The 21662-nt window shown below is 39.2% G+C and overlaps 2 protein-coding genes across 3 annotated transcripts; both read right to left on the reverse strand.

Moving 5' to 3' along the window:
- Nucleotides 1-7952: 7952 nt before the first annotated feature.
- LOC118790189 (centriole, cilia and spindle-associated protein-like) lies at nucleotides 7953-11146 on the reverse strand. 2 transcript variants are annotated; one of them, XM_036547068.1, is made up of 4 exons: nucleotides 11121-11146; nucleotides 9924-10351; nucleotides 9106-9401; nucleotides 7953-8270 (listed from the first exon to the last, which is right to left on the reverse strand). In XM_036547068.1, the coding sequence occupies exons 2-4, from the start codon at nucleotides 10297-10299 to the stop codon at nucleotides 8091-8093; spliced, it is 852 nt and encodes a 283-aa protein (XP_036402961.1). In that variant the 5' UTR covers nucleotides 10300-10351; nucleotides 11121-11146; the 3' UTR covers nucleotides 7953-8090. The 2 variants fall into 2 exon arrangements, with proteins under 2 accessions (XP_036402961.1, XP_036402969.1); XM_036547076.1 differs by lacking the exon at nucleotides 11121-11146 and having other exon boundaries at nucleotides 9924-11058.
- Nucleotides 11147-18253: 7107 nt separating this feature from the next.
- Nucleotides 18254-21662, reverse strand: LOC118777634 (actin, alpha cardiac muscle). The gene is made up of 7 exons (XM_036528743.1): nucleotides 21567-21662; nucleotides 20338-20477; nucleotides 19796-20120; nucleotides 19512-19673; nucleotides 19033-19224; nucleotides 18732-18913; nucleotides 18254-18617 (listed from the first exon to the last, which is right to left on the reverse strand). The coding sequence occupies exons 2-7, from the start codon at nucleotides 20464-20466 to the stop codon at nucleotides 18474-18476; spliced, it is 1134 nt and encodes a 377-aa protein (XP_036384636.1). The 5' UTR covers nucleotides 20467-20477; nucleotides 21567-21662; the 3' UTR covers nucleotides 18254-18473.

The raw sequence follows: 21662 nt of genomic DNA on the forward strand, positions 1-21662 counted from the left end.
GACAGGGCCTTTTAATGTGGACAATGGCCCCATCTTTACCTCCCCCTCAACGCCTACAACCAGAGTAGTACAGCACCCCTCATGATATTACTGACCCTCCCCCCCATTACCTCTTCCATAAGTAGTTCCTGTACAAAGTACATGTGGATTTCACTGTAAAGCATGTTTATGGATTGAGTAACAGAGTATTACATCAATGACTGATGACTGCAAAGAAACATAATTTTTGACATATCTCATTGTTTTGACAGATTCTTCCATTAGCTTTTTATCGGTAGCTTGTATCACTCATGCTGCTTGTATTGACACATCGTTTGCATTTGTTTCTTTTCTAGTGTTAGTTCAAGTAGCTGTTTTTATTTCTTATGACATGACTGTTACTCATGCTTTGTTAATTTGTACTTCTGAAGATAGGTTTTTTGTAAATAAAATGCACTGAAATGTATGATTGTCTCTAGCTTATAAATAGAAGATACTTCACAAAGAAGTTTACAATATTTCTACATTTCTACATGTGATTCTGTGTACAATATTTTAATTTGTGAGTGTCTTACAGTAAATATAGACGTCAGTAATACTCAGTGTAAGTGCACATAACTGTTAATTGTATCATCAATTTTTGGATATCTTAAGAGATTGTCAACATATTTGAGATGACCTAACTTGATTTACTTTATTAAATGTACTGTACATTAGCTAGTTGGCTCAATTCCAGCAGAGCTTTTGCTATACCGGTGGAAAGGGATAGCTAATTTCAAAGAACAGTTACATTGTATTATGCCATTTATAAAACCTAACTTGGAAAAACACAAACAGCCATAACTGCATCTTACAATTTCTTTGATTTCAGCAGGTCAACATTGTCTGAAACAAAGCTTCTGTTTGTTGCCACATTAAGATGAATTCTAGCAAACCACCTTCAGATATCCTTTGCTATGGTAGATCATAATGTTGACTGGTACTGTTTGATTTACAATATGAAACTTTAAGAAAAAAATTCAGTATCGCACAGTAGAGAGCTGGCTAGCAAGTGCCTGTTAAAGGCGCCTGCCTCAGAGTCAAGCCATTTACATAGACATTATGTGCTCACAGTATGTGCTCACAGATACAGAAAGCTCAGCCCACCTGTCAGTTTGCAAATCCAGAGGCATGTGCAGAAGCTATTGGTCACATAGCCAGGAAAATGAAATATCCAGTCATTAATCAACTAACCACTGCCTAAGCCTGAATGTGGTTTGATCATTCTTTGGCCACTTCATTTCAACAGCCATTGCCTAGAGTTAGTTCTGATGTCATTGTGTCAGTTACTTACAGATGTGCTCTACTAATAGACAAAAGTCCAAATAACAGATGAAGAAAACAAACAAAAAAAAACATCTTTAACAATACAATGCTTCCATCCTGAGTTACTAAGCAGTTACAATCCCAACATGTTTGTATAAATGCATCTATAAAAATTATGTATAAAAATGCTAGGCAGGCCCAGTTCCCCATTATGTTGGCAATCATGGCTAGAAGAGATCTCAGTGACTTTGAGAGAGGGATGATTGTTGGAGCACGTTTGGCAGTAGCTCCAGTGATGTTGGCATGGACGTCTGAGAGAAAGACATCATCAACAAGGGGCAACTGTGGTTGAAAGTGCCTACTCTTTGACCATGATGTCTGTGCATGAGTTTGAAATGGAAGGCAAAAAGGACAAGCAACTCTGAATCAGTTGACTGAATATCAGGTTAAGGTATAAACAGCCAGATTCATCAAGAAGTCGATTGAGAGCTTAACAGAAAGGGATACTATGGTTGGGTTGCAGTGCATAAACCACTTATACTTAAAAGTGGTGCAAACAGGCAGCAGTCTACTGAGCAGTGGGAAAAAAGTCATGGTCAGATAAGTCATCCTGCACCCTATTAATACTTAATATATAATAATTAATGTAATATAATAAATAATAATTAACCTATAAATTCACGTCACACACATCAGTTCACCAAGATGGCAGCGTGTCAATCTGTCTGTGGCAATTTTTTCTGTCTTACTTTTTAATGTCTTTTAAAGTAAACCTTCACTAAAGAGTTTTCACTCTTTCATATGTTTAACCACAGAGAATGTGTTGGATTTGTAACTGATCCTCAGACTTTCATTCATTGTTTCTGGTGTCTGTTATTGTGCCTGTTGCATCCCGCTTTCAAACCTGAATTTATATGAAAAGGGTTTTAAACACATCCATGGCAATGTGTTGAAACCCTAGCCTATCGCTTCATGCTAAACAAGTTCAGTGCATCCTAAGTGCAGAAAGCTCCAATCCCCAAATCAGTCTCTCTGCAAGCCATTGCTTTTCTTGCCCTCCCTGCTGTCAGTGTGGGTGCTGGTAGCGCTTCTCTTCTATTCACAGCCTTCACAGTACAGCCTATGCCTTACATCTCAATGACGATGAATTCTCCCCTTGTTCTGCTCTGTTTATTGTCTGTGGGAGTGATTATCATTGGGTGTGTGAATCCGACAGTGTGTGCTCCCCACTGGACATTCCATGGGGGATAACTTGCACTACCACCCACAGACAAATTGGGGAAGTACCATTGTCATTGAACTCCAGTTCTACACCTGTGGATTTACTTAGAGTTCAGTGTCTCCCGGTTTTGAAAGACTATTTCATAATCTCTGAAAATTCACTCTAAGCTCACATTTTCCTTAAACTCAAAGAAGACGTTGTCATGCAGTATCACAAAACAGAGACACCTTGTTATTCTTTTATGGTTGATCTCAGGAAATGTACAGCCAAATCCTGGACCGGATATAAATTATACAAGTACCCTGGTGGATTTTAAGTCTGCACAGCTTGCTTGTGAAAATGGAAATGTTTTCTATTTGGGTTGAATCAACTGATGCCAAGGTTGTAGTTTTATCAGAAATCTGGCTAAATAAGTCCATCTTGGATAAAGGTATAAGTATCAATGGATACAATGTGCCATGTACCAAATGACCTAAGAGGTGGTGTTTCTGTTTCTACTTTCTAAATCTGTTCCTAAACTGTTCCCTGAATTTTGAGGTGTCCAGGGATCATCATATTACTGTGGTTGGTTCTTATAGGCCCCCTTCAGCTGTTAGTGATACTTCGCCCACTTTGATAAATCTTTTTATCTTGAGTAGGCCTACAATGACATTGTTTTAATTGGTGATCTTAGCTGGGATTGGTCTGATGATTTTAAAGTTCATTGTGACTCGCTAAATCTTTCTCAAAGTATTGATTGCCCTACTCCTCAAGATCCCAATTGATCTAGGAACACCCTGGAATTGATGTTATGATGGTTTCTAAATGCACAAACTGCATTTATACTTTTAAACTTGGTTGTTTGATCATTTACATGTGTTAAAATTGCTATCTTAACAAATCCATTTTTTCCTCTTTCTGTTTTTGAGTAGGCTCACCTGCAAATAGGGTAATTGAAAGGAATGCTCTAATGTTTCAGAAAGCAACTACCAAAGGCCTGAAGTCAGGGGGTCCCATGGTAACCTCAGGGATCAAACATTGAGCATGACACATAGCTGATACCTCCTCTGACTTCTACTGCCCATGACAACATCCACACACACACACACACATATCCAGTCATATAGTCACATATCCATACGCAGCTGTCGCAGTGAAAGGACAACACTTCACTAACTTGACCCATGGGTATTTATAGCTCATGTTAAACTAGAGAAGGTCAGGATAGGTACAGCCAATGGCCTTTGTTTCAATCCAGTGATGTAAGGCATGTAAAGAAATCAGACACCATACCCACAACATGGCAACTAAAATGCCTTGTTTAGCTTGTCACTCTCCAAGGTTGATGGCTAAATTCATATTTTATTATATACTATAGTAACAGCTGCAAGCCAACCACTCTGCTTAGTTCATGCCCAGTGCACTGACTTATGTAAGGGGGGAATTAATGCCAGAACCATTCTGGACTAAGCTATAATATTGTATTACCCCTTTGTGCAGGACATAGAGAGCATTCTAGGAATAAACAGCTTCATACAATCACCCCTGCATTGGGCAGGCAAGAGACTGTGCACTGACCAGGAATACAGAGGGGGAGATTTCACGCGAGACTTCCATTCCGCTGAGCATCAAGGTCTAATACGCTGTGGCAACTTTCCAAAGCAGATTATGAGATTTTTCAGAACTGGAAAATAGCCTTGGTGCTCACAGAAGAAATGTTAGCCAGGTTTAGACCACTGGAGCTGAAGGTGAAGGATCATGTTGCAGCGGTTGTCAGAAACTAGGGAGATTTTTACAAATGATGTATGCTGATCTAAGGCTGTTGGAAGGGTCATATAGCATTCCTCTATAGAATGCAACACTAACTGTTCTATTTAAGTGAGCCCCCAATTATATCTTTACTTCCTTTTCACAATTCATTTTCATATTAGACATTGAGTACCATCTCCTGGTTTTATTGTATGTCAAGAACCATTCATATTTCTAGGTTACTGGTCCTATGGAACACTGGCAGAAGCAAGTATTTAAATCGATGTACCATCACCAAGGAAGCGACAAATGTGTTGGATAATGTGTGTAGTATAGTACCCTTATAAAACAAAAATGGCATAGAATTAAAAAAAATTCTCTTCATAAATACAAATACAGAATTTAACACAAGCAACTTAAGTATTAAAAAGTGATTTATTTCCAACTATATATGGACAGTGCTCTGTATGGTATTACAGATCAAAATATACATTTTTTCCAAACCAAAGGAACAAGTGTAAACCAGTTTTTGTCACAAATAACAATACAAGACAATGTTACATATTTTGTGCAAATACACATTAAATAGTCATAGGTCATAGTGAGTCCTAATGCTATTTGAGAGCTGTGTTCACACAAACAAAATAGGCCTCAGAGCTGGCGAGCAGGTCTTCTTCCTGGATCCATTTCTACTAGCCTTCCATTAGCGCTGTTGACTCTGTTCCAATCTAAACAGTCTGTGTTTCCAGCTCTCACTGTATAAACAGACCCTTCACAACTGAATTTACCAACTCCTTAAACTGACAGTTATATTTATTGTTCCACTACTTTCAGTAAATCATTTTAAAGTGTTTTAACTAATACTGTTTAACTCAATTACTATAGTAAATTTTTACTTCCAAAATAATGTATTTTATCATTGTTACATGTATGTGGACAATTACTTCCTGAGCATATGCTTTGAAGGTACAAGTGTATGCAAATTACATGAGTGGGATGTTAACAGGAGAAATTCACAGATGTTGTCACAGTCTGATAGAGCTGTGGTAAAGGAATATTCTTAAGGAAATTGAATGATTAATTGTCCTTATACCACACCACGATATCATGGTACAAATGTTTGGTCTCTTTTACTGATGACTAGGAACACCGGATGCTGATGATCTGTTCAGTCTACAATTTCTTAACTTTGACCATGTAGTCTACATGCTTAAATTCACTAGCAAACATGGAGACTTTGATCAGAATACACAAACATTCACCAGTGTAAGGCTTTGTACTTTGACAACTGATAACACATCAAGCATGTAACAGACTGTCAGACAGTGTCTCCTGAAATGGCATTAGGATATTCTCTTGACATGAAGACATGAATGTGATGGATCTCGTAAATACATAAATATAACATTCTGTGCAGTTACTAACAATGAGGCTTGAAGATATCATTGATTGTGACATTGATAGAAAAGACAAACAACAGCATTATGATTCACTGAAAAAACATAGGAATAATACAAGTATAAGCAAATTGATCAATCATTTAACTCACTTTAGATACCAGACAACATATGACATGTGAAAATAGAAATACCCAGTAAACCACTCTATGAAATCACATTGCACACAATATGACTGACTTACCCTAATTTTTAAATAGGAATTTCTGAAAACTGGGCAAAAACCACAAAACAGACAATGTAAAATATGAACAAATCCATGACAGGCTGTCCCAATGGACTAGTGGTAACAGATGGGCTTGTGATTGGTAAACAATACCGGTCAAATACACAAATGAGCATTTACATTAGTATGAATTTCAAAGCAATAAAAGTATCAAGAACAAAGAAACAAAAACATTAGAACCAAAACTGTATATAATGTACCACATAGGAGCTATCTGACTAAATGTGTCCTCCACCAACAGTGGTGAAGGACTACTATGAAGACCAGTTGGGAGGTTTAAATGCATTTAGATACTTAAATAAAAACAATGATTTCAAAATTTTCCAAAAAAAGTTCTTTGCTAAATATTACACATGAAACCTTGTCCAAGACATGTCTTGTGACGTCTGTACTGAAATAAATAGAGCACCATGTATGATATTACCACTCAGTGTCACTGATGTGTACAACTGATGAGTACCACCTTCTTTGTTGTACATTTTTTTCTGTATGACATGTTGAGATTGTTCGTCATTGTGGTTAACAAAAATGTATAAACCAAAACCTTAATTTTATTTAAATTTAGTTCTCAAAGTCAAGGAAACCAAAGTGGATTGGTGGTAGATGGAATTTGGGCTCAAGGCTCAACATTTCGCAAACATAGAAGCTACAACTACTAAAATTGTTTCAAGACTGCCACATGTGAAGTCAGTCAATTCAGACATGACCCATTAGCCAGAAACACAAAGGTGAATGTAAATAATTTACAGTCCAGATTGGCAATAAATAATAACAAGTGAGCCATAAAATGACAATTCTTTTATTTTCCAACCACCTGGTTTCCATTTTGGTCCCGAATGGTGCAGCGTCTTTGCTTGGGCTCATATACGCAGATTTTCTCTGAAGGGACTTTGACTGATCTCTTCTTTTCGAACAAGTGGAGGACCACACCTACATTTGCTTCAAAGTGGAAGCAGAGTGATCTGATTAGATGTGAAAGGTTTTCAATGTATTCACAACTGTGCTAACCCCCCTTATCTTGACAAATAAAGTTTGTGAGCTCTGTGATTGTGTTGTACAAGGAACTTTGGGAGAAGGAACTTTGCGAGTTCAATATCTCTTGATTTCTTCTACTGTTCGTAGGAAAATATATTTAAAAATCTACTTCTACTTGCAGTGCATTATATTCGACTGCATTACATTGTCTCACGCATTAAATAACGAAGATGGTCAGTCACTGTTCACTATAGCTCTAAAATCTAGAGCTAACATCTCTTTGTCATGACCTTCAGGATTCTGCGTGGACAACTAAAATGCCTTGTTTTGCTTGTCAGAGGTCATACACTACACATTTATGACATGTACAGAAGATGTGTCACGGTTGCTGCCTGCAATCTGAATTCAACTTTGGTTGCATTTTGTACAAAAGAGTCATTCAAAGGTAAAATCACATCTAGGTTATTACCTGCACAAAGGCAGAAGTGAAGTCATGCATCTTCAAACTGTGTATTAACTAAAGTTGCAAACACACCTTTAGTTAATGTGATATCCCAAACAATGTTACTTTGAGGAAAAATGTTTTTTAAAAGACTTTTAGCATTCAATATTATTTATGCTAATAATATTAGTTTATTATATACATAAACATATGTACTCAATAAGAAATGAAATGGATTATTAAAACAATAAAATGTATCTGTCAAATTTGTAATGAGACTTAGACACATGTTAACATTGTCATCTACATGTCAAGTGCCACTGCTCACCAGCCATGCTATACAACAATGTGGCATTCAAATTAAATGAATATATGGAATGAAATTTAATCAATGCATCCATATTAAAAGTAAGCGGAGTAGTAAAACAGACTGTAAAATACCAATTTATAATTATTTTAAGGAAATCTGAGGAAAAAGTCCAATAATTTATATCAATCAGTATTTTTCAAACAGCACAAAAACTTTGGATACAAAAGTAAACCTCTTACTTCTTCCAGCAATTCTCTGATTCCATTGATTTAAAACATATTCTCTTTTGTCAGAAAACAAATACCGCACACAACTATGCACTCCACTGCCAACACCACTGTATAGCAAAAAATTAAACTGCCAAGATCCAAACCAGCAACTGATCAGCAAGCAAGCTTCTGTCAGGAAAACTGGCAAATATTAGGCCCAGGGCAGGTATACCTGCCCTACCGTGATCGTGCAGAAAAGCAGCGCATGTACTCAGTCATCCAAGGGTCATCCATGGGATCCAGCCTGGCCTTGTGTGCTTTCTCCAGGTCTGCTGACCGCGCCCGCCTACGGTCAAGCGTCCTCCCACGCTTCTCAACCTCCCGTCTGGTTTTGGTGTGCAGAGCAGCTGGGTGAATCTGCAGGCACAAAAGCTGTTTTAATCTGTTTTCAGGAAAGGAAAATCTGCACAGAGAAAAGAATCTCATTACCTTAATAACAAACACATTTAATTATTCATGATTCCCCAGGAGATATTCAATGTCATCTTGCAAAGGATTACTTGACAAGATGAAGTATTGGACTATGCTGCAAGGGCAGCTTCTTTGACAATGGGAAAGTGGCCCTTGGTTACCATTTCAATGATGATTTTTCAATCTCACGCTTGAGTCCACAGTCATATAAAACTAGTGTGAGTATCCAATTTAAAATAATGCCCTGGCACAACAATATAATGCAGATTTTACAGATTCTATGGTCAACTTCACAGATTTTTATTATCCATGCTGTATTATTCTCTTCCTAGAGGCACTGATCCACACAGCTACTCAAACCACACAGTAACAGTACATAAATGTATCCATGTTAGCTCATATTATTTAGCAATAATTTAAGAACAAATACATATGTACACATTAGATCGCTCATTACAAAAACAGAAGCATATGTGGGTCACTGCATGATACTGGACACATTTAGGTTTTGTTACCCTTAGCCCAACACTGTCTGAATAAAAAATGCTCTCATGAAAGATTCATTTAGCACTTGAATATTAATGTGTACCAACACCATTCCTCCTCTGACTGAGAAACAGAAATACTTAACAGGTCTCCTTTGCCATGAATGACTGAAGTGAATTGACTGAACAGACTGCATTCACCTCACATTTCCCTGTATAACAAACTGTTGTGTGTACATTGGGGAAAAGCTGCCTGCTGCTCTGTACCCTCTGAGTTTTGCAGACTAAGACCTCACCTCTTTGCCAGAGGCAGACGTACACACGTTGTGGGTTTTGTTAACCCCTGTATCCGCCTGCTTCTCAGCCCAGCCAGTGAAGGGTCTGCACTCTTTGCCAGTCACCTTCTCCATGGACTCCCGTGGGGGCTGGCTTTTGGCCCTGGCTGGCTTTCGACGGGGGTGGGGGTTGGAAGGTTCACACCTGTTGCAGTCTGGCTCAGAGCGGGTGGTACGGGGCCTAACTGAGTGGTTTGGTTCCTCTCCAGGTTCCCTTTCTTCCTCAGCTGTGTATCCATTCACTAAACCTTGCATATCTTTAAAAATGAGCCATACCATTTTAATTACATGGATTCATAGCTTGTTGTGGATAACATTGTCGCAAGAACTAACAATTATTTAACGACACATAAATTTATACTCAACAGCTGTGAAGTAGCATATTTATTAATTCTGTATTTTACCAAAGACACTGACAGCAATTCAGGACTATTTTTCACACTACAATTCGAAGATAGTAGTAGCAGCACCATGGTAACACGAAAAAAGAACAATCAGATAACGTATAGGTAATATTTATAATATGTTACCCTGTTTAAAACTTCTAGTACACTAATGGAACAAAGCTTTCTAAAATCTCAAAATCAAATGTAGAAGACATCGACGAAGAATATAAGTATTTACCAATACACATGCAATGTAGTTGGGGCTTCAAATGTCACACTCTGCTTGCCGAATGAGATGCATTTTGTGGTTTAACAATGTTGCGCTACCTTGGACAGCGCCTATTACACCAACATGCCACAATAATCGAAAAACAAAATTAAATTGCACCAAACCTGTGGGAAACAATGCATCTGGGGCCACAGCTGCCGCCTGCGGTTCAGCTCTCTCGGGACACTCATATTTTAGGTCCGAGGTATCTTCTGGCAAACCAGCTTGTCCGTGTGCTTCACACGGCTCATTTTCAGACTCTATAGGCGATGCTTCTTGGAGTTTTAAGGGCTCGACTTTATTCCTGTTCCTGGGAGTTGACCTACCGCTCGATTCGGACCCGCTGTCCCAACCCTCCCAGAACCACGGTTTGTGTGCTTGCTCCAGCAGCCTTCTAGTCAGTCTGTATTTCAGCGAATCCTCGTAACACTTAGAGTAGGTTTCCCATTTCGGATCCTTGAATTTCTTCATGTACTCCGTCCTAATCTTCTTTGTCACCATATTGTTGTTTATTTCGGTTTGAACGATTCTCAACGCACGATTCGCGCGTTAACTGTGAAAAGGCGGAGAATACACACATCATTGCTCAAACAGCTCTATACTGAAGCAATATTGCTAAGCAACAACGATTACCCACGCCGATAGTGTTGCAGTGGCAGGCTACTTTAGGAGCGGTTGGACTGTGTCCCGCATTGTTTGGTCATAGGTGATACCTTTAGCCTTTAAACTAAAAGACACCCGAGGTGTATACCCATTTTCGAAAGAAATTAATCTAAGCAGCCCTGGGGAGAGCACAAGAAACTGCTCGCCTACTCAGAAGAATATGGCGTCTACACACCGAATATACATACATTCGAGCGCTTTAAATACTCCTTCTTAATCATCTGTGGCACGTAGCAGACTGCAACAGATAAATCATGTGTCATATCGCAGTTGCCAAGCTATACCGTGAATGATGTGCAATATTTCATATTTACTGATATTTTGCTTTTCTGATGGGTGGTCATGTATTAGTTATTCGTGTTACATAATAAATATTCGTCCAGAAAATGTGAAATCCACTTCTAATACAAACCATTTCGATTTTCTATTATTGCATTTCACAAAATTAAACAGCAATTCAATTGCTTCCTTGGCGATCGACATCAATGATACGATTTAACCAAACAAGTGAAGCTATTTATTGTTTTACGTGTCCCACTGGTCATGAAACGTTTTCATTACCAACGTGTTCATTTCACTGTAACCCGTATTAATTTTTTGAAGTCATGCATCCAAATGAAAACCGGATTCCTAACCATTTAAATGGTAGAGGTACTCACAAGCTCAGGTGATAAATGGAAGGAAAACAAACAGTGCAGATGGCGACTTGGACGAGTTTTTGCACCACCTGCGTCATGGCTCCGCCTGGTGGTTCAGGATTGGGGAGATTAAGAGTTTGTAAACACCGCAAGCACTTGAGAGTGGTACTGTAAGAACGGCCTGCGGGAACACCTAGGACAGAGGTCTTCAACGTTTTGCAGGCCAAGGACCCCTTGTCTGATAGAGACATGGCGGAGGGACCCCCTATGACATATCATATAAAATTGTGTTGCTTATTAAACCGGGCCAACAATAATGTGTAGGGCGGCCTATAGTGCCATGCATAAAAGTACTTTGTAATGGTGTATACAATGCTAAGCCATTAAAATAATAATTATTGATAGATTCATATATCTATAGAACATGTTTTTGTGATTCTTTTTTTATTTAGGAAAATCAAGAATGCACAATTTTGTGAACTGAATAAGAGAAAGATATATATATATATATATATATATATATATATATATATATATATATATATATATATATATATATCTGTATATACATACACATATGTATATGTAAACATAACTATGGCTGTTAGCAGGTGCGTTACCCTCATCCTCTGAACTTTCGCCAGTGGTTCGTGATGAAGTGGAGGGTGTGTCAGAGTTTATTGGTCGAGAAGTTACAAAGCGATCCCTCGTAGATCACATTAACGTAAGAATGGCCGCATACTTAGGCTAATAATACGTACCTATTTGCTACTATGGCATGCAATTATTTCCAGCGTTTTACTGGCGCCGCACATAGAGTGGTTTAGCATAGGATAGCTAGCTGGTACTCGGCTCTCAGAGTGATCACATACACGTTATTGCACGAGGATTCATGGGTATCTTCAATGTTGTAATCCCGCTCGACAATCCGGACGCCTCGCTCCTCCCACCATCAGAACGAAAGGCCCAAGCTCCTCACAACGTCGTTTTTCCGTCATTACCCCCCAATGGTGGAATGAACTCCCCACCCCCCGCTGAGAACAACCCCGTCAATCCAACCTTTCGGTCGTGGTCTGAAGACACACCTCTTCAGGACTCTACCTGGACTGACACCCTTGCCATTTTGACCTCGTAGATCTAAGATTCTTGGCATGTACTTGTAGCTCTATCCCTTACCTTGTATTTGTAGCACGTTTTTGCCTAGGTAGCATAGCGGTACTTTATTGTCCCAATGATTGTATTTGATATATGTACCCCTAGATCAGATTAGCTCTGTCTTGCTACACTGACCTTGTGCTCATCTTCAGCACTATCTGCTTTGTATGGCATGTAAGCTACACATCTTGCCCTTGTGCCTGTGCCTGTTTGCCCACTATATGCACTTTTGTACGTCGCTTTGGATAAAAGCGTCTGCTAAATGAATAAATTAGGGATGCAACGGTACACGGTATTTTGTCGAACCGTTCGGTACGCCCCCTACGGTTCAATACGCACACGTGAACCGCGGTAATACGATATGCCTGCCATTTTCCTATAATTTCCAAAACTTGCTTGTTGCGCTGCAGACTACACGCACGTTGTACATTCAGATCCACAGAACACCTCTGGAGCCAGTCAGAATTTCCCTGGAGCCTATCAGCGCTCTGTATGCAAACAGAAGCTGGAGAAGAGAGGGGAAATTAAAAACAAACTTTCTGGCACACGGTCACACCGGTGTGATTTGCCATTTAGCGCGTATGCTAATACCGGTACGATTTAGGGATAAAACCGTTTTGCCGGTTGCCGGTGTCACGTACAATTCTTCCCAGTGTATAACTTTTCCCGGGCATTTCCGGTTCCGTCGCTCATGTAACGTCACAATTTAGCTATAACCGTGTAGTGGTATGCAAGTTTATTTATGTCTGATGTGTTTTATATAATTAACGTGTGAATAAACATTATTTAAATAAAGCGGTGTCTGTCTTGTCTGTATATTTAAAAACACTTAGAGTTCAGTATCGATTGCTAACTTTGTCAACTGGATAGCATCATGATGAACCTTATCCAAGTGCTAACGCATACAGCGTCAATACTTTTACTTCAATACTTTTGCAGTTAGCAAGCTAGCTAAGAGGCGTTCTAGCTAACTGCAAAAGTATTGAAGCTGTATGTGTTAGCACTTGGATAAGGTTCAAAGGTTATTGGACGTCTGTTGTAATAAAAGAAATCGAAGTCTGTTTTGTCTTTATATTTCATGCTTGTGTAGGCCTACATTTAATAAAACGTTAATAGTATTGTTGACTTTGTAGCATTGGCTAGTGTATTTTAAGCCAGTTAGCCAGCTTTGTACAGGACAGTTCATACTGTCACTATCTGTTGACCTCGTCCTTTAGGCCTACAAAATTTTGTTAGCTTTCTGTGTAACTATAGAGCGTTTAAAACAGTTTTAATGGACCTGTAGCAAGTGTTACTCAATAACAAAGCGTTCTATAAGAAATGGAAATTCCCTAACGGAAAGTTTTTCCTGATTGGACAACACGCAACTAATTGGATGTTACTACTGGTTGCAGGTCAGCAGTGATCGGTTATTTGGAATTCCCAGGCATTAAACAGGTGTTCACGTCGTGTGGCGAGCGACGAAACCGGAAATTCCCGGGAAAATTTATACGGTGGGAAGAATTGTACGTGACACCGGTAAAATTCATATATATAGCCTAAATATATATATATATATATATATATATATATATATATATATATATATATATATATATATATATATATATATATATAGCCTAGATTTTCATACCGTTTCATCTCTAGTGCGATTAGAACACTAGATTGGAAAAAAAAAACGTTAAAAAATTTAACGTTTAAAAATATAGCAAATGCTAACTGAAAACAATGAGAAGCTTAATAACGCTAATGAAAACATAACAAACCATGTAAGGTAACAGTCGGGCTACATAGCATAAACATAAGTTACTATGCGAAAAGGGTTAAAAGTTCAATAAATGCATGATATTTCCAAAGTCAATGAGTAATCGTGTTAAATAACCGTGATTTCAATATTGAGCAAATTAATTGTGATTATTATTTTTGCCGTAATCGAGCAGCCCCACCAGTCAGTCATGGTGCCATTGTTCTGAATGGAAAGTTTTATTTGTAGGCTAAATAAAGAGTTCATTGTTTAAAGGGTGATTTTTTTTTTTTTTTTTTCATAAATATAAAGATACCGAAACCGTACCGTTACCCAAAAACACACCGAACACACCCACTCAGGCCCGGTTCTAGATTTCCCATTTGGTGGGGGGGGGGGGGGGTACAATCATAGTTTTGGGGTGGGCAATTTTTATTCACCAATGCAATAATAAAAAGAATAATTTTCTTTTTACAGCATATCAAAAAATGCATAGTACAGCCTATAGGCTACCAACAGCCTATAACTTGACAGAAATGTAAGATATAAGGGGTGGCAGTATCTCAGATAGGGAATTGAATGGTTTCTGGTTCAAATCCCACTTCATGTTGCATCCTACTGAACATGGCTTGTCTGCCAATATTTATTGATGATAGGTCATCTGCTACAGCCAATAATTTAGATAGAAAAAATGTTGGAATGTCGATGTGTTATTACAGTTTTTCTCAATTACTTTGGCTTAACCTTCAAAAAGTGAGTTTTGCACTTGTTGTTTTGAAAATATTAAATATCATTAGCCAGAGCAATTGAGAAAAACTGTAAATACCAGGCTACCTGAAGTAATTATGAATGCGGAGTGGGCACGGAAAATGCACTTAATGCGAAGGCGTCGGACACAGTGCCTTTGATTCTGGAGCAGCAGAGAAGAAAGCAGAAAGCAGCAGAAAGAAGTGATTCGTCTACAGGATTCCAAACGATCCCACCCTGCCCACCTCTAGATCCGGCCATGGGCCCACTCTACCGTTACATCCCTAGAATAAATGTAAAATGTAAATGTAATTTTTTTTAACGAATAGGAAGATTTATCTTCTCTTATTATAGGTTGCAGTGGCGGCTCCTGCCAAATCTCTCGGCGGAAATTGTTGCGATGATGGCTAACGTGACCCATTCAATGGGTAAATTAACAGCTAGCTAACTAGACTTTGTCACATTGCATTGTGCAAATTAGTCAGCTAGCTAACTTGACATTGTCACATTGCAAACAAAGCGTTAGCTACTTCGCAGCCTGCTAGCCACGTTTTCCGCTCATACCAGCTCCGCGAAAATCCCGGGTTATACGATCCCCCCGACCCGACCGCCCTAAGAAACAAACCGTCCCTGACAGTTTGTATTTATGTTAATGTGTATTTTCGGACATATTTTACATTTTGGAAGAAAAAACGTTAATTAATTTGGCAGACCCCCTGCAGTAACTCTGAGGACCCCCTAGGGGTCGCGGAGCCCCTTTTGAAGATCTCTGACCAAGGAAATTCTTATGGGCTACAGCTATGGTTAATTTTTCTGTGTATTTCCAAACCATGGTAACAATGAAGCATCCACACACACACACACACATACATTTTTAACTAATTTTATGCACACTAGAATTTGTGCAGATTGTAATTGTTCACTGTTTTTACATCTCCTGCCTGGTGAGGAAGGAATTTTTTTTCCCCCAATTTTTCATAATGGAAATGTGACACTATTATCTTACCTTTACAGAATTTAAATTTTCACTATTGTGTGTCTACTTTTGTTCATCTTGTTTTTCATATTTTAAAAACGTTAGGTTGTGTGTAAAGCATATCCTAATAGTCTGTGCAGTTTTTTTTTTTTTTAAATAAAACACATCACTTACACACTGTGGGCAAGAATATATTTAGAGGTCACTGTGGGTGGATGTGTGTGTGCATGTGCATGTGTGTGTGTTTGTGTACTAACAGGGCTGAGGAATAAACAGTGCATTTGTAGTGTCCCTTCCAATACATTTTTCTCTCTGCTCCAAATGTGAGGTTAAATTGTTGAGGTCTGAACACCATTAGGTGTGGTATGCCTGGACTGAAGCAAGAACAGCTCTTGGGTCTGGTGCAAATTTACCAAGGTTTCTCATGTCTATCGAAAAGGAAAAGCCTTTAAAATGAATTCACGGGTCAGGAGCATGTCTTTACTGATTCCAAGAAACTGTCATGTTTGAGTGCAAGTATGCCTGAAGAAGTGCAACAGCAGAGAAGCCACATTGCACAGGAGACATCCTACAGGTTACCTTACTTCCGTCAGGCATGCCAAATTGAAAAGGCTGTTTCAAGTTGTAATAAATAATTATCATCCCACAGGCAGTTTTAGCCTCTCTTCAGTTATCTCTCTTCGCATCACATCCACAGCCAGACTTTAGATTTATACAAATGTTGCCAATTAGCAAGGTAAAAGTTTTACAGCGCAAGACGTAGATGACCTCGGTGACACAGTAACTTGCCTGGTTACAAATAACGAGAATGGTAAGGAAGACGGCGGTGTGTCGAAATAGGTGCAAGGTGTAGCGATGAAAATGGCATGCCGTTGGCTCTTCTCGTATTGGTAAGTATAAAACACCATAAACTATACACCAAACACCAAATAGAATACAGCTATTATAACTATGCCTATAGATCTTGATTTCTGAAGAATACTGTTAGAAAACCAATGCGTATAATGTTTACTCTTTTCCCCGCCGTTAATTAACAGTCCTCATTTCTCTATAAATGACACAATAATATCAAAGGGGAGTGCCTAAATGCCCTCATTTATTTTTTATTTAATAAATACATTTAATGAATCCATACCCTTATATGGTTTTGGTAAACTCGAATTGTGAGCGAATACTCTCCAATCAATAAAGAATGTCATACACATGCATTATTTCGTATTCTAGGTAAATAATACTCTCAAATTAGGCAGTATTTTCACGTAAGTAAATCATACCCTTGGATTAAATGTACCCTCAATTTACTATTAAGGTCAGACGAGTAGCCTCCAGTTGATATAAATTCTATTTTAATTTAGGCTAAGACTGAAATATAAGAATAATACAATGGGTTCTGGAAATGGAACTGGAGAACTGGAATTTTGTTACTAAAAATTACAGCCGCACGAAAAGATGATTTGATCTTTCGGAGTCTGTTCATTTGTACTATGGATCAGCTATTGACAGGATCAGCTATTCATATTCCTTTCAGAGGTGTAAACTAGTTTGCCTACACTAGCAGTGTATCCGCCCATAGCTACGCAATGCCCAAGCCTGGCGTTTCATTTTCGCCAAACCATTGGCCCTGTTTAGCGTTTCAACCACAAATCAACATCCTCACATTTTCCCGCTATTACACAACTTACTAGAATTTTAGACAAGAGAGGTCGAGTGCCTTAGGCCTAAAATTCCACAATATTAAAATCCTTTTAAATATCATACTGTTCTTTATACTCTGGACCATACTTATAGCTGGAATTGATCTGTCAATAGCACGTAGTATGAATTTGAAATAAAGAAAAGCTCGGGAGTAATAATAATAATAATAAAAGTTGTAGCCCATTGTGGAATGACACAATTAGACTCTAGGCTACGTGCAGTGTGATAATTTTGCTGAAAAGATTTCCTACTGAATTATCATACATCAAATTAAATTATTTGTCTGTTCAAAGTTTCTCTAATGGTGACTGTATCTTTTAAAGACCAGCTAAACGCATTCATGTCACAGTTGTGTTTTGCGTATGAACTATGTGGGCGTTCAAGAGTGTCAGATTCTTAAGGATAACACTGAATTGTCAAAAGTGAAATGATTAAAACAACTATACTACCTTGTTAATTGTTGAAAAATCTGAATTGTATCCAAATATCAATTACTTTCACCAGCAACAGGCTCAGCAGCTCCGTGCTAAGCAGTCCAATAATTGCGTTGCTCTGAGTAGCTTTTGGCAGTGATAGTGTAAAGAGCTACGGTGATAGAATATTGTAAACGCTTCCCAAGTTAAGTGTTGTCATATCACTTTTTGAAATAATTACCGACACCCATATTTGAAAATAGTTGAAAAATTTATTTCCCCTGTTGTTATCTAATTGCGCTGTTGTCTCCGACTGGAGTGATGTATTTCCAAGTAAACCTTGGGTAACCAGAGGAAACAGCATGATGGTTACTCTCTGCCCCTTTCTGTTATTCCATAAAACAGACTGTTTGATGGACGATGATGGACTTCAATAAATTAATGTTTATGTACATTTTACAATCACATGTTGGATAACATGGCATTTTCTCATTCTTCTTGTTGATGTTGTTCTTTCAGTTTTGCAGCATTTTCATCAAGTAACACAATGTTACAGAGTTACATTTGTACATAGCTGTCCCATGACAACAATGCTATCTCCTACAGCTTGATTCCTGAGCAAAATGCAGGCGATGGCGACGGATTTAGAAGCATTTGCGGTGGACAATGCTGGGACCCGCCTCATCGTACTCCTGCTTGCTGATCCACATCTGCTGGAAGGTGGACAGGGAAGCCAGGATAGAGCCACCGATCCATACTGAGTACTTACGCTCAGGTGGGGCAATGATCTAGGCAAAAAGAAAGAATGTGTATTAGCAAGGACAAACATGTTTGCTTAAGAAAAGTAGTGATTGTACGTAGCATATAATGTTATATTATTGTATGTTTCGTTTTTTACATACTTTGATTTTCATTGTGCTGGGGGCCAGGGCAGTGATCTCCTTCTGCATACGGTCAGCGATACCAGGGTACATGGTGGTACCACCGGACAAGACATTGTTGGCGTACAGATCTTTCCTGATGTCAATGTCGCACTTCATGATGCTGTTGTAGGCGGTCTCATGAATACCAGCAGACTCCATACCTGGGCAAATTCACAAACAAAGAATTGGTTTAAAGAGATTGACAAAATAAATGACAAAATGGAAATCAAGACCACATTTCTTTCAGAGGGTTTTCGAATATTTCGCTCTGTATACGTACCAATGAAGGAAGGCTGGAAGAGGGTCTCGGGGCAACGGAAACGCTCATTACCGATTGTGATGACCTGCCCATCAGGCAACTCGTAGCTCTTCTCCAGGGAAGAGGAAGAGGCAGCAGTGGCCATCTCGTTCTCGAAGTCCAGAGCCACATAGCAAAGCTTCTCCTTGATGTCACGCACAATCTCACGCTCGGCTGTGATGGACAATACAACAATTCACAAGTCTTTTTGGAAGCAAACTAGGTCCCCGTCCATGAAAACAATACTTCCAGATGCATACATCGAATGAAATATTTTGTAAAATTCACGCACCCCCCATACTTTAGAAAATCATTTTATGCACCAATGGCACCGATGTGAACATGGTAAGTTACATCACTTTTTACTCTTGGGCATGTACGCTTATTTTTGGACACTAAACAGAAAGGTTATCAGTGCGATGTCTCTTACATTAAGGAAAATTTCATTAATGGTATCTCACCGGTTGTGACGAAAGAGTAACCACGCTCGGTCAGGATCTTCATGAGGTAATCGGTCAGATCACGACCAGCCAGATCCAGGCGCATGATGGCGTGGGGCAGGGCATAACCCTCGTAGATGGGGACGTTGTGGGTAACACCATCACCAGAGTCCAGCACAATACCTATAGAAGGGGAAAAGCTGCACTTTGAGAGATGTCACTAACACAGTACATTGGACAGCCAATGACTGGACACCAGGATTATTCCATGTGTGTGCAAAGAACAAGGGCGTGTGTATTCTCACCAGTAGTACGGCCAGAGGCGTACAGAGACAGCACAGCCTGGATGGCCACATACATAGCTGGCACGTTGAAGGTCTCAAACATGATCTGGGTCATCTTTTCGCGGTTAGCCTTTGGGTTCAGTGGAGCCTCGGTGAGCAGGGTGGGGTGCTCCTCGGGTGCCACACGGAGCTCGTTGTAGAAGGTGTGGTGCCAGATCTTCTCCATATCATCCCAGTTGGTAATGATACCGTGTTCAATGGGGTACTTCAGAGTGAGGATACCCCTCTTGCTCTGAGCTTCATCTCCTACGTAGGAATCCTTCTGACCCATACCCACCATCACACCCTGGAGAGAGAACCGAAGCGGATTGAGAGAGCAGCCAACTGCAATTGCTTTATTAAATAATGCATCCATCGGGGCATTTTAACGGACAAGGCAATGTTGCCAATGATCATCTGAGACATATTTTTATATTCGTGTCTTCTTCCAAAGTAGATACACACGCGACAAATATTATGACATTCTTTGTTGTTGGTAAGTGATAGTTTACTCTTTGTCACACCTGGTGACGAGGGCGACCGACAATGGAGGGGAAGACAGCCCTGGGGGCGTCATCGCCGGCGAAGCCAGCCTTCACCAAGCCCGAGCCATTGTCGCACACCAAAGCGGTAGTCTCGTCGTCGTCGCACATATTGGTGGGCTCTGAAAGGGAGAATAAAATGCATTTCATTCACTCGACAGGGCTCAGCTTCTGTTTAGATATATGATATTGAAGATATATTCACGATCTGAAATTCAGACACAAAATGGTACCATACAAATGCATTTCAAAATACAGTTCCCCTGTTTAACGTACGAAAGAATGCATATAATTGAACAACAAACTGACTAACAAGCAAACTAGACAGTAGGAATCGCATAGGGGCAGCGCACCTGTTAACTAACAGCTGTGGGTTTTTGAATCCTTCTCTGTTTCGAAACTTGCTGTAACATTTGGGCCTTAACTTCTTACGCAGCTGAAATCTCATACATTACACTCAGATCAAGCTCAGAAACAACTGGTCATTGTGTTTTAAGCTTTGTTTGCTGTTGCTCTCGAACCTTCAAAATGAGAAAAATATTTTGGTTTGACAGAAAATATGTTCATGATTAGGCTCAACATAGTTTGGTATATTGTGTTCATATTTACTTTTTTTCTATTTACTCATTTAAGCAAATTATAGAGAAGAGTGATAAATCGACAGAAACAGACCAGTTGATTTACCTGTTCAGCCACATTTCTCTTTTGGCTTGTAATGAAATATAATGTGGCAGATCAGTTATACTTGCTTTCATATTAAAACACAATATTTAATAGAAAATTTATTTTCTTCACTGACCTCAAGTAGATTTTCAAGCCATTTGAACCATTGGCAGTTAGATATTTTGTTCGCACTGTGGGCGTTTAATTGAATAGAACGTTCCTTGCTAATAAATTGCGATATCCTGAGTGCTTCCGTTTAAAATTCCGGAACTCCTCAAGTGGCAGGAGAATTCCCTTGACATAGCGTTTCTAATTCGCTGGTCAGTGGAGAAAAAAACGTTTTGTGCACTGCCTCCAAAATTAAGTCGTCTGTCGGGTCCTATCACTGATATATTCCTCGTGTTTGATACCTTTAATTTGTTTAATTCAGTTATTCCAGCGTAATGTAAAGCATTCGAAGAAGCCATTTGTCCTCAAGAATCCAATGCTTGAATTGCCCTCACTGCAGTTCCACTTTCGTTTGCGCGGTCCTGTTCCAGCTTCCTTACCTTTGGTGGTGCCTGTCTTAGAAGAAGCTCAGAGTGTAGAACGCAACCGCTGCTGGTTCCGGCTACAGTGCGACAACGACCACCGGGAACCTTATA

This window comes from Megalops cyprinoides, chromosome 1, assembly GCF_013368585.1.
Source record: "Megalops cyprinoides isolate fMegCyp1 chromosome 1, fMegCyp1.pri, whole genome shotgun sequence".
NCBI lineage: Eukaryota > Metazoa > Chordata > Actinopteri > Elopiformes > Megalopidae > Megalops > Megalops cyprinoides.

Excerpts from the sequence above, each read along its gene's own strand:
- LOC118790189 (XM_036547068.1), bottom strand. The coding sequence starts at position 10,299 with ATGGTGACAAAGAAGATTAGGACGGAGTACATGAAGAAATTCAAGGAT. Across the intron at positions 9,402-9,923 it reads AGATGCATTGTTTCCCACAG|ATATGCAAGGTTTAGTGAAT; the intron begins GTTTGGTGCAAT and ends TCATTTTTAAAG. Across the intron at positions 8,271-9,105 it reads CGTCTGCCTCTGGCAAAGAG|ATTCACCCAGCTGCTCTGCA; the intron begins GTGAGGTCTTAG and ends TTGTGCCTGCAG.
- LOC118777634 (XM_036528743.1), bottom strand. The coding sequence starts at position 20,466 with ATGTGCGACGACGACGAGACTACCGCTTTGGTGTGCGACAATGGCTCG. Across the intron at positions 19,225-19,511 it reads TTACTCTTTCGTCACAACCG|CCGAGCGTGAGATTGTGCGT; the intron begins GTGAGATACCAT and ends TGTCCATCACAG. Across the intron at positions 18,914-19,032 it reads CTTCCAGCCTTCCTTCATTG|GTATGGAGTCTGCTGGTATT; the intron begins GTACGTATACAG and ends GAATTTGCCCAG.